Here is a 13,688-nt window from a genome sequence, read left to right on the forward strand (position 1 = left end):
TCTTGCCTACCTCAAGGTCATAAAGATATTTTGTTTTCTAGTGGTTTTATGGATTCTTAGTCTTATGTTTCATTCTATGATTCATTTTGAATTAATTTTTGTATATTATCTAAAAGTTGGGCCTGTTTTTCATTTGGAAAACCTGTTGTTTCAGTACTTTTTAAAAATATTTTTTTACTTTATTTTTGAGACAGAGTCTTGCTCTGTCCCCCAGGCTGTAGTGCAGTGGCACAATCTCGTCTCACTGCAAGCTCCACCTACTGGGTTCACACCGTTCTCCTGCCTCAGCCTCCTGAGTAGCTGGGACTACAGGCACACACCACCACACCTGGCTAATTTTTTTCTTTTTTGTAGAGACAGGATATCTTGCTATGTGGCCCAGGATAATATCAAACTCCTGGCCTCAAGCAATCCTCCCACCTTGGCCTTCGAGTGATGGGATTATAGGTGTGAGTCACTGCGCCTGGCTGGAAGAATGTTTTATGTGTTGTCTAGTCATGAATATGGCACCCTAATTTTTCCAATGTTTTTCTTCTTTGCAAATATAACTAGAAAAAGACATAGTATGCTTTATATGTATATATATATACACACACACACACACACACACACGTGTGTATATACGTATATGTGAACATGTACCCAAGGCCAAGCCAAGAAACAGAACCCTGTCAGAGTCCCACAGGTTCTTCATCTTGTTCCTGTCCCTGGCATGGTTCCACTCCCCAACTAGATGCAACCACCGTCCTGATCTTTGCAATAATTTTGTTTTCTTTAATGATTTTATTATTTTTAAACTTTACATGAATGGAAACATATTGCATATGTGTACTTTATTCTCATTCACCAAAGAATTTCTTCTGTTTATAATTCTAGATTACCAGTGTGTTCTGATTCAATGTTGCTGTCGAGAAGTGAGTTATCAGTTTAATCTTTTGTCTTTAGCTCTTTTTGATTTTTTTTTTCTGCTGGCATTCCACAGTCTTGGTATGATGTTTTTTAATTTATCTGCTTTGAATAAGATTTTAATATATTTTCCAACATTTTTAGTTGTGTTCAGTATGAAGGTTGGTCCTGCTATGATTAGAAATGAGATTTAAATTAAAAAAATAATAAAGTTAGAATCTTATTTACATACTGCTTTGTAACCTACTTTTAAAAACTTAACTTACTATGAGGTTTTTTCCTTGTAATTATAAGTTCTGTTTTTATGAGTGCATAGTATACCTCTACAGGAAAACACTAATTTACTCAATCGATTGTTGCACATTGTAGTTCTTGGTGATTTTCTACTATAATAAATGCTACACAAGATGATTTTTTTATTCACGTGGAATAACTGAAATTAAGACTTATATCAATGCCACCAACTAGATGTGTCCTCACTTAGTTATAAACAAGAGACAACGTGATAGTTTTTGCTCCGAGGAATGTCAGTAGATGGTATGACTACACAACTTACTTGAAAATAAAACAAATAGGGGTGACTGGTGTTACACCCATCCCATGTGGTCACTACCTTTCAGTATTTTCTCAACAATGTATCTAGTGAGGTCACTAGCAATTTTTAAAAATATGAGAATATAAAATATGACAGAGGGTCAATTCAGCCTAGTTAGCTTCCCTACACAGACCTTTTGCTGATCATGCTGCTGTAGTTATTGTGAGAGGTATATGAGAAATCTAATACGAGACATTTGTATATCATCAGACTTTTCCAGTACTAAAAGTGTAAATTCAGAAATACCATTCTGTCTGTTGCTCACATCATTAAGAAGAGGTAAAGCACTCAGAACCCCGACAGCCAGGATTACTCTAAGAATCTGTGAAATCAAAAACAAGATGTAAATTATTGCTTCCTTTTTTTAAAGCTAAGGTGGAGAGGCAAGCAACCTTTCAAATTCTACTTCTGTGACACTGTACACATATAATGATACTACTGTGTTTCTCTTAAAGAAAAGGCACACTGTAACTTAAAGCTGATGCCCAACAGGGCCATTCTGGAGTAAGTTACTAGTAGACAAAAGCTATGCTATTTAAATATCTCATAAAAAATACCTTTTCTTTTTTTAAGTAATAGAGTACCAAAAGCAAAACGTTGAGTTTCCAACATGAGGAAAATTGTGCTATCTGCTAAATGTAGACCAATGACAAAAGGGTTATCATATTTAATAAATTTAATTGGCTAGTGTATCATCTTGGATCTGTTATTGTTCATCTTTCATTTCAAAAAGCATGTTACTAACGAAATCAATTTCCCAGGGAAGCACTTTACTAATACGGATTTTTGTCACACTTCTTATGTAATTTGCTTATTAATTCAAATTAAGCTAGTTTTCTTTCCTAGCTTATCAGTGCAAAAACACTACTGCTTTTTTTTTTTTATGTTTTATTTTTTTTGGAGACGGAGTCTCATTCTTTCACCCAGGCTGGAGTGCAGTGGAATGATCTTGGTTCATTGCAACCTCTGCCTCCTGGGTTCAAGCCATTCTCCCGCCTCAGCCTCCTGAGTAGCTGGGATTACAGATGTGCGCCACCATGCCCGGCTAATGTTTGTATTTTTAGTAGAGACGAGGTTTTGCCATGTTGGCCAGGCTGGTCTTGAACTCCTAAGCTCAGGTGATCCACCCGCCTGGGCCTCCCAGATTGCTGGGATTACAGGTGTGGGCCATTGCGCCTGGCCAGTACTGCAATTTTAAACAATTGTAGTACTTTGCCATCATGCAAAATAAATTTGATATCCTGTTTCCTACCCAAAATATACATAATAGTAATGCATTATATAAAATATAATCCTAAATAGTCAAGGGATAAAGTAATATAGGTCTTTCCCATAAAACACTTCTGAAATATTTAAAATTTGAGTTAAAAAAAAGCATCCGCTTTATCAAACACCTTTTGGAGTCTATCTACGTATTATATTGTGTAAGTAACGCTGCTATATCTGGCTTATACAGAAGTGAGACTCAGGATTGAGAAAACATACGATGTAACACTAAAATAACCGAGTAATTCTGTGTGCTCTACAGTTTCATTTGAAATAGGTGGGAAAAAGCACATCTAGTCATAATAACTTTCACAAGGCAATTAGTCACTGTTAATGCAATTTAAAAACAACTGTGGCAATTTCTCTAATTTGTTTTTGACATTTCTTTTATGTTCTAGACATAGTGGCATTTTTATTCTTTCTACAAATGTAGGTCATAAAGTTATTGGTTTCATTTACACAACAGTTCACACCTCCACCTCCCTACCACCATCAAAGCAAATAAAATGGAAAGCTTGGTAGACTAGATTCAAGTTTAAAGCACCAAAAGTAAAAACAAAATCACACTTAACACTCATTTTAGGAGATGAAAGGTTTACTTAGAAATTGCAAACATTTAGCAAAGGTAAGACAAACACTATTTTCCATATTCTACAGAAATACAATAATTTATATCTGGCTTGGTACATGGTCACATAAGAACAAATCTAATGGAAAAAGAATATTTTATTCTACTTTTCTGACACTTATCACAATGTGGTAAGTGCCAGTAAGTCCTGGAAGACAGCTGCAGAGGAAGATTAGAATCCCAGGGCTGTTTGTTAATATACATGATTATATTGTAAGAATAATATAAAAACAAAATAGGTAAGATATACAATTAACATGCAATTTAAGCTATATTATTTTGAAGAAACAGGACAGAATTTAGTGAACGCAACTTGAAAATTTGTTAATAATGTATTATAATCAGCATATCACAGTATTTTACATGGTATGGAATTATTCCTCCTTAAATAATGCTTGGCAAATTGGAACAGGTTGATCCTACTTCTAGAGCATATTAAAATGAAGATGAAGGAAAACAAGCGGATAATTCTATTAGATGCTTTTCTAACTATTTTGAATTTTTAAAGTACCATAAATACATGCCTACCTCACCATCTCCAAAGTTAAAATAAAGTCATACTTTGTACTCTATGAATCTGTACTGTCCGGTATAGTAGCCCTTAGCCATATGTGACTATTGAGCACTTAAAATGCGGCCAGTCAGAATTGAGATGTGCTGTGAGTACAAAATACACTCAAATCTAAGACTCAGTATGGAAGAAAAAGAAGATAAGGTGTTTCATTAATAATCTTTTATATTGATTACATGTTGAAATGATATTTTTAATATACTGGGTTAAATAAAATGTTATTAAAATTAATTTTGCGTGTTTCTTTTTTAATATGGCTACTAGAAAATTAAAAATTATGTTGTGGTTCACATTATATTTCTATTGAACAGTGTGGATATAGAAAATCTATAGTCATTATATTAGCCTTAGAATTTAGCATCATACTTTAAGCACTCTGGGGTACTAACTCGAACTCCCAGAAACCCATAAGCACACTCTGCATATAAATTATTGCAAAATTCACTCTTATGTCTCTGCAAGATATGCATTTTAAGTGAAAAAAGAATTCACAAAATATTGAATCCTTAACAAATGTCAATTAGTATATGGAGAGAGCTAAAGGACTTCAATGTAGACTGTTATACTGGGGAAAAATAGATCAAGAAACATAGCAGTGCAACAGAGGGAAGACCATTAGTCTCTTCAGTAAAGTAAGTTAGCCAAACTTACCTTTAATGGCCAAGGCCTGACCCTGCACCACAGATTATATACATAACTTTTCCATTTAAACATAAACTATAAGAAAATCTTAAAACAATACTGATGGCAGCTAACTTAAATTTTCAAGCAATGTAAAATTAACAGGCATGGTGAATTCTAATGGCAGAATATAGTAGCTGAGAACTTCTTTTAAATGAAAGCTCCTCCATGTTAAATTATGCAATTGACTAGTGTCCAAAAAATTTGAGTAAAAAAAAAAATTAGACGCTATTAAAAATCATAACTGGCCTTTGATATTTTTTCTTCCTCTCCTTTTTAAATATTTTGTAGTGTAAAAGTATTTGGCATACTTATAATACCTTGTCTTTTATTTTTTCTAACTCAAAAACAGTAAGTTAATCTAAGAATGCATTCCATTATTTTCCTAAAAACAACATATGCCAAAATACAATACTCACAGTGCTCACCTCAGTCAGCAGCCAGCATCATAGTCATGCATCAAGAACCTCGCCAGGAGGCAATGCCTAATTACATTTGTATTATACACTCTGTTCCTCACAGTTCAGGTAGGAATGTTTATTTGTGTTTTATAAAACTGTTTAATCTTTTTACATTAGGTAAACTCTGTCAAAAATGCTTTGAAAACCACAAATTAACAGATGCTGAAACTACTGTATCATTCATAAAAAGTTCTCCCTCATGCCAAAGATGTTCGGAGAAAACAAGCAGAAGTTTATTGTAACTTCACATTTTACCAGTACCACTCTTAAGACGCTAGAAACAAGTAAGATTTAAGGAAAAATAAAAAGAACCTAAACCCCGATAGTACTGGATATACCAATACAGAGACTGATTGCAGAAGACTACAGTAGTTCTCTCTAGAGTTCAGCGAACTGCTTAAGACATTTAATTACATTTATTAATATGCCTTGCATAAGAAAATACTACTTAAACTTTCACATCTCCTATCTTTCAACTATGTTGTGTATAAATAATATTTTTATTACATGTTACTAACTCCAGCCTAAATAAGCCTCATAAATCATGTCAAATGATATAATTTTAAAATTCCACACATATATTACTCTACAAATATACTCCTTGGTGGAAAGATGTCAACAGTCTCCTTTCTGAAAGCTGTTAGTTTGCTGTTAGATCAATCACTGACTAAGCATTTATTGAGCATCTACTATAACTGTACCCAGTCTTCAACTAATAAGAAAAAAATACCTGCTCCAAATGCAAGATGAAATAGTATTTGTAAGGGAGGATAATTTACAAACTTTTCTAATAGAATGCTCTTTGAATCAACATCTGAACATATGAAATTATGTGACAAATAAACCTAAATTTATTACGTATCACTTTATAAAGATAAATAAGCAATCGAAAGTGTGCTGCATAGTACCTTGAGGAAAGTGACTGCCATACATAAAATTAAGGCTGATTCCTTAAAGGTATGGAAGAAAAGCCAGAATGTTATTGTTTGTAAATGACTAAAGACTTAATATGAAAAGTTTACATAACTATCTCGTTAATTTGGGCAAATGAGCACTTATGTTAGGTTTCTAACTTTGCTGGAAGATGTTGCTCTAATAAAGAAAACTGCTTTAAATAGGAGCACTTTAAATAGGAGCATACACAAAAATAAAAATCCTTTGTAAATTTCACTTGCAATGTTGTGCAACTGTATATCTTTGCCTTGTGCATTTGAAACTGATTATGTATTTTATGCAAAATGGTATATTTTTCCCAAAGCTAAGAATATGGACAATGATGATAAGACAGCTAAGCTAGTTTTATCTTTCTAGCTTTTATAAACTCTGACTTGTTGAATTCCTACAATGTGCAAGGCAGTATGCAATGTGTTGAACATATATGAAGTCTACACATAAAACAGAGGGAAACTGAAGTCTTTGGAAGCAAAATAGTTGTCAATTTGAAAACCAACAGTAATCATTTTCCTCAACAGTATTTCTAAAAGTTGAGAATGATGTCAACGAAAACAAAATACAATTATTCCCACCTCTACCAAAGATGGAACTGTAATACAGAAATCATTTCCACAGAAGACACAAGAATGTTCATACTAGAGCCATAGGGACCAAAGCAGCAAGATGAACAACGAGGCAGTCACAGAATATCTACTAGCTACTGTACTGGTAATAGTTTATAAAAAATACGATCTATACTAAAATTTAAGAGCTAATAATATATTTAGCATATTTTTGCCTTTGCTTTTTGCCACTGAATATAAAATTTGTCCTAAATTTACTAAATCTTCTACACCCTGAGGAATAACAACAGACTAATAAAAGTAATGTCAGGGTTAGCCTTCTGGACCATTCTATTGTCCAGAAAGCACAAATTATATATAGCTAATATTCTTGGAAGCACAAAGTTTCATCAGCAGACTAAACTACTGCCCTGTATTGTTCTTAGCAAAGAGTTTGGTTTTACAGTGTTAACATGGCCTGGTGAGAGTAGAGAAGTCAAAGTTGGGAGCCTGAGGTTTCCTCTCCCACCTAAGATCCACAACTGATACACTGGTTTTCTGTCTTCACCATGAACATGGCATATTGCTGCCCTTTAGGAATATATTATTCAACAGTTCTCTGTAAAAGCACTTTGGAATCTTTAGCTATATATTTCTATGAAATTATAGTTGCTATCTTGAAATATGGAATTCCTATCCCTCCCTTCTCCAGATACAAACAGATAAAATGATACATTTAAAATTTCATCTATGCATTTACTTCTTTTCCTCCAGTATCTGAAAGAAAGCAAGTACTGTTTTCACCCTTTCAACTATATTACATTATGCCTGAATTTGAGAGGGAAGGAAGGTCCTAAAGTAAGGCAAAGGATTCATTTAGGACAACATTCTGGCCTTTATTTTAGGGCAGAGTGCCACTGTTTCCCGTTGGACACAGGTTTCAGACTAATCTATTTGTGCACACACCATCCTCTAAATGGGATGCCTCCAACCCCCAAAACATTAGTTGCCAGAAAGAAAGAACTAAATATTGGTAGGGTCCTTAAAATGATAACTAATGGAATAATCAAAGCATCCTGCCTGCTTATATCAGTCTCTCACTGAAGGATAAAATACCCTATGGGGCCATGCCTAGCGATGGGAATAAATAAAACAATGGGCCACAATCAACTGTTTGATAAAACTTCCATCCTGTTTTCTTAAACATTAAATATAATCTTGCTCCCAAAAAAGTAAGAAAGGCACTCAAATTAACACAGTCCTATAGCTATTTTTTAAAAGACACTATGTGACAATAAGGAATTCTTGGGGTTGATTTTTCTTCTTCATTAACTTCCCAGTGCCTCTACACATCTCTCCATTAACTGGGAGCTTATTACAGAGCATACCTAGGTGTGGGGAGGCAGCAACACATAAAGTGCTAGGGTTTGCAAGTTCTATTTGAGAAATTTATTCAAGACAAAAGGTTCAGTTGTTATCAGGTTCAAATTTTCTAGCACACTTTAAATATCTTTAAGTTTTAAAATATAATTTTCCAATAGCAAGATAATAGTTAGCTTAAAACAGCTTTTTAGAAAAAAAAATCATGTTACTTCCCTTTACAACTAAATCTTTAGCATCTTCTATAACTCAGGGGAACTAGGGTAGGGATTATTAGATTGTTATACAGTAGGTGGTATCTGCCATCTTGTGCTATATAACAGAAAATTATTAAACTGATAATTTGTTTGCTTCAATATTAAAAATTCTTTTTACACGCACATACATGTGTGTGTGGCCTAACAAGAATAAATTGGCATGACCTGAACATACCTAAGTGGCATATGATCTACTATGTATTTGCTTTCCTGCAAACTACTGCATAAAAATCCAAAAACTTTTGTTTCCATATCTTGTATCACATAAGCCCTTATTTGAAAACTTAAGTACTTTTAGAGATAACCTGTATGTATTTAACCCTACTAATAATTAAGCCTTTAAGTGAGAACTGTACCATAGGAATAAGAAATATGACTGAAAGTCTGGGCCCAGAGTTTCTTAAGACGTAATAAAATGCTAAAACCTAGAGAAGACAAAGGGGACATTAATATGTATCAAATCCCTAAGCTTACAAAGTACTCACACAGATTTAAGAAATACCTGAAAGAGTCACAGTTCAAGTTGTGGGGAAACAAGGAAAAGCATAAAATGATGATACGTGCACAGGTACAGATCAGTAAGTCACTGAAATCAAAGAATTTCTTCAGATGACCAAAAGCAGTTCTGCCTCTGTGTGCAGGATCTGTCCTCTAATACCGCAAATGAACAGAAAGTGGTGTTCTTAATGCAAGTGGGTTCTTCAGCTCTACAATTTTTAGTATATGTTATAGTACAGTTAATTGACAATTACAGAGCTGCATTTCTTGGCTGGGATTTAACAAGTTTAAACAAGGTAATGAAATGAAGAAAAAAAAGTCTAAATCAACTTATTCTATAGGCGATAGCACTTCCCACGTATTATGAAACTAGAAAGCATCATTCATTCACAATCCATTGCACTAATCCATCAATTTCTCAATCATCACTCATTCTTATCACTCCCAAACAATCTTTCTCTTCTTCTGTTAGTCATTCATTAATTTAATAAATATTTAATGACTCCTCACAATGTGCAGGGCACAAGTAGAATCTGAAAAACACCATATTGCCAAAACAGGTACACTAAAGTACACTAAGGTACACTAAAAGTGGGGTGAAGGTGGTGGTGGAGACAGTTACAGAGCTTAATGCTTTTTGCTTGTCAGTAGTATTCTTAATCCACAGTATGGTACGATGACCCACTGTTCTTTCAGTGAAAGTTTAATAAAATACATGTCAATAAGCCATCTTTTCCTTTTAACAATTAGTTATAGAAAAATAAGTGAAGACTAACAAGTCCCAGAAAATAGACACATCCTTTCTACTACATGAGCTCAGTCAAAGACATTATCATGCTACAGCTAGCGGGTTTAAATATTAACCACTTAGGAAAAAAAACAACCATATAGGGCAATATTAGGATTTTCTGTGAATGAACAATTAAAAAATGCAAACTCTAGAAATAAAGCAGCACACAAAAGTTACATACTAACAGTATCCTTTGGGTATTTGTATTTTTGCTCTCTACTTAAAACTTTTAGGAAGAAACCAAGACATATTAAAGGACTGCACGGCTTCAAAAGAGTGGGTTAAGAGCCTTAGAAGATATGAAAATAGTTAACACCAAAGATGGGCAAGATCATCAGTGGAAGGTACACAAAGGCATGGAGCACTATAAAAATTTAGCTAGTGTTTCATAGGGTATTGTCACTCATTTCCTGATATTTTTTCACATCAAAGCATAATAAGCCCTATTACTCAAAATGTGAAAAATGATTTTTAGGAAAAAAGGTAATACTGAGTTCGGCCAGAATCTGGCGACATATTTTAGTGGAATGGGTTGAACCACCCATGTCTTTTCTGTGTAGTTTGCCCCCAAACCCTCACAGGAGCTAAAAATCATAAACTTATGATTTTATCCATAGAGGTCTAGGTGGACCTTGAGGTATTTGATTCAAAATATGTTTTGTACACAAAGGACCATGGAATTATGTTCTTAATGGCATTTTTTCATCTAAATAATATAAAAGCTACAAAAAGGTAATTTTCGACTTGAGAGAAGAACAAATTCTGTCTACTGGGGCCAGGCTAGACAACGTTTCTGGCATTCTTAAGTCTCACTCACTTAAACAGTCTGCCACTCAACAAAACCAGGATGCCCAAGAAAAGGACATATTTCTGCTTTTTTAAGGCGATGTACCTAACTCAAGTCCAGGCTTTCTATAACAGTGAGACAGAGAGGTTTACTTTCCCTACATCTTTATCCCCACTTTGCAAATCACCTAGCCAGTAAAAAGCACAACAGGCAAAGCATGGTTGTCACACTTATTTCTGCCACTGTGACTCCCATTCTGCACAGAGACAGGACAACTGACAGCTTCCATCATTAGGGAAACTTTTGGAAGGGCCACTCTTGTTGATATTTCTGGTATATCAATGTATTTTAGATGAGGTATGAAATTCATTGCAAATAGGGGGTAGAAATCTTGAAGACACACCCCTGAAGTAAGAAAGGAAAGATATACAAAAATGACACATGGAAGTGACAAAAAATATGTAATGGATTGGCAAAACAGAAAGTATATGAAAAGAAGAAACACAGACCATTTACAAAAGGGCAAATATAAGAAAGCAGACATTACACGGCCCATTCCCCACCCTCACCCCACCTACCTGAAAAACTCAGCCCTTGTTATTGAAAACATAAGATACAGCTATAATGTGGATACTTTGGTACCTCATCCCTGATTAAGTTCAGTATAAAAGTGTTTTGTTTTGCACATACTATTCCTTCCCCTGGCATTTGCCAGTAAACTTTAATAGTCACTTCATGATAATTTTGTAGTCTCCATAGTGTATCCTCAATAATTTAGATTTTTAAAAAGGAAGATTTTTATGGATATATTTCTTTATATATTTCTCCCATTTGTTATAAGTAAATTTGAAATTAAAAAGTAGTAATAGCTAAAAACAGCATTCCAGGTTTTCAGAAAGAAAAAAAAAATCAACTGTATAAGGACTGACGTGTTTTGGCATATACCAAATTTGAGGTAAAAATAATCTATCAAAACTAGCAATAAAAATAATTTTCCTTTACTGCAATTACATAAACTCTTAAATTAGTTTTTTTTTTTTTTAAATAACCATTTAAAAAATGGATTACATTGGAAGCATTTTTTTCATATAAATTCCAATACTTCTGACTTTGGTAATTGGGTAGAACAGGCTAGAGAAAGAGAACTAGTTTATATTTTTACACATTCACCCATCTAGCCATTTGATTCTTAAAACAATTACATCAAGTTATTCAGCATTCATACCAACATTTCAGCATTCATACCAACATTCTTAAGTTGAACTGCAACATAAATGTTTATTTTCAACTTGTTTTAGAGACAGGGTCTCAACTCTGTTGCCCAGGCTGAGTACAGTGGTGCAATCATGGCTCACTATAGCCACAAACACCTGGGGCTCAAGCAATCCTTCTGCCTCAGCTTCCTGCGTAGTTAGGAACACAGGTGCATAGCACTATGCCTAGCTATTTTTTTTTTTTTAACTTTTTGTAGAGATGGGGTCTTGCTATGTTGCCCAGGTTGGTCTCAAAGTCCTGGGCTCAGGAGATCCTCCTGCCTAGGCCTTAACTTTTTAATTTTTAAAATAATTTGCCTATGCAGCAATTGGACTGAGGTGGGTAGAGGTGTGTATGTGAACCAATCAGGAAAACCAAATGAGAAGCCCCACTTACAGAAATACAAAGGGTGAGAAGTTCAACAGAAAATTTAAGACACGTTGTTTAGCACGAAGGAACTATACAACTATTTTATCCCCACAGGAATGCCAGTTATTAACAAAATAAATAAAATGAAAGATTTACTATGGACTTTCAACCTAAAGATGAAGAACATATGGTTAGCCAATAATAGTAAATAGTTCATGCAACTATGTAAATAATAAAAGAAAGCAATATTGCACTAAAAGGGGAACCTTGTAGGACTAATTCACCTCTTTCATTGACTCAAAGTAACCAGCCATTTCCTGTATGCACTGGCAAACCTGGCTTGCTCCACGTTCCGACAGGTGGACAATATTTGATCAATGAACCTGTGCTCCATTTCTAGGCCTAGAGAGTCTGGAGCTGGTGTCCGCTTCAGGCGTTTGGTTTCCTGGGAATAGCCTTGCTTGCTAGAGTCATTCAGTCCATCCACTTCCATTGCCTGAGACAGTTGGGAGCCTGCTGGGATAAGGTGCAAGTCACTCAAAGTCCCCCCAGGGCTGTCTGCAGGTGACAACTGGGTCATGCTGTGAGGAAACCTACCATTTAAGTGATGCTGAAGGTAGAAAATATGCCGCCTGCGATAGAGAGGGGAAGGAAGAGAATAAAGAAAATCACATTTTTTTCACATTCCGGAAAAAAAAGTTTGCAATTTCAAAACATACAGTATTCAGTTCACTGTCCACTTCATAACCAAGTTATACAGGGGAAGGAGGAAAAACAGCAATGATGTTCCAGGATATTTGGACAAAGAAAGTCTTATAACCCCAGCTTACAGGTTTGTTTGTGAGAAAGAATACGGTCCTAAGGTTTTTCATAAGCATTTACTGAGATGACAATGACTTGGAGATGGTGCTCTATGGTAACTATAACATAAAACTAGAAATATGTGATAGTCTTATTTCTGCTACAAATTATAAATATAAAACAAAACCAAAAACGAACCTCATTGATATCCTGGAAGAAAAGTGATTCAGAAATAAGGGGATTGAACAGTTCCTTTAGAGGCTGAATCTGTGGCCTCTATCAAATACTTTAATAAAAATAACGTATCTGTTGTAGGGGGTCTTATTCCCTAAAAGTCAACTGAACTTTACCCTAAATCCATCACCAACTACAGTTTTAAACATCCACATGCACTGGGGATGTGCTGAGCTCTGAGCACAACATGTTAAAAGATACAGTTCCTGTTCTCCCTTTGAGAAGAGCAATTCTCCTGCCCTTAGAACCACCTAGAATTGTTTGTTAAAAATGAAGATTCCCGTGCCTAATCTCCAAAAATTTCAATTCAGTGGGGGCACATCTATGTACAATGAACTGTATAAGCTCTAGGTTGTTATATCTCATCATTCACATTGGCAACTCTAAGCCCTTAAAAGAGAATTCTATTCATTTTCCTTGCATATTCTGAAGCAGACAGGGAGCATATAATGTACCAGTTTTACAAGGGGTAAAACTTAAAGGCCAGATAAGCTGCCTAATGACAATGAGTCAGCAGTAGAAAACTGGCCTATGGCACAACTAGTTTATATTATGCTTTGCTCTAATGTGCTTTGCAGATATTGTTTTTTTTTTTTTTTTTTTGAGACAGTCTCGCTCTGTCACCCAGGTTGGAGGGCAGTGTGGCACAATCTTGACTCACTGCAAGCTCCACCTCCCGGGTTCACACCATTCTCCTGCCTCAGCCTCCTGAGT

General features: G+C 34.9%; 1 protein-coding gene across 16 annotated transcripts in view; it reads right to left on the reverse strand.

Moving 5' to 3' along the window:
- Positions 1–3,344: 3,344 nt before the first annotated feature.
- Positions 3,345–13,688, reverse strand: part of PTAR1 (protein prenyltransferase alpha subunit repeat containing 1) — a 49,505-nt gene continuing 39,161 nt past the window's right edge. For 5 of the 16 annotated variants that reach the window (XM_074017633.1, XM_074017634.1, XM_074017627.1 and 2 more), the window contains 2 exons: positions 12,537–12,571; positions 12,014–12,455 (listed from right to left, as the gene is read on the reverse strand). In XM_074017633.1, coding sequence (XP_073873734.1) covers positions 12,229–12,455; positions 12,537–12,571 — 262 coding nt within the window. In that variant the 3' untranslated portion in view covers positions 12,014–12,228. Of the gene's footprint in view, positions 12,572–13,688 lie in introns of all 16 variants that reach the window. The other 11 variants (XM_045373134.2, XM_005581892.4, XM_074017630.1 and 8 more) reach the window with 5 other exon arrangements.

The sequence above is a fragment of the Macaca fascicularis genome, chromosome 15, assembly GCF_037993035.2.
Source record: "Macaca fascicularis isolate 582-1 chromosome 15, T2T-MFA8v1.1".
Classification (NCBI taxonomy): Eukaryota; Metazoa; Chordata; class Mammalia; order Primates; family Cercopithecidae; genus Macaca; species Macaca fascicularis.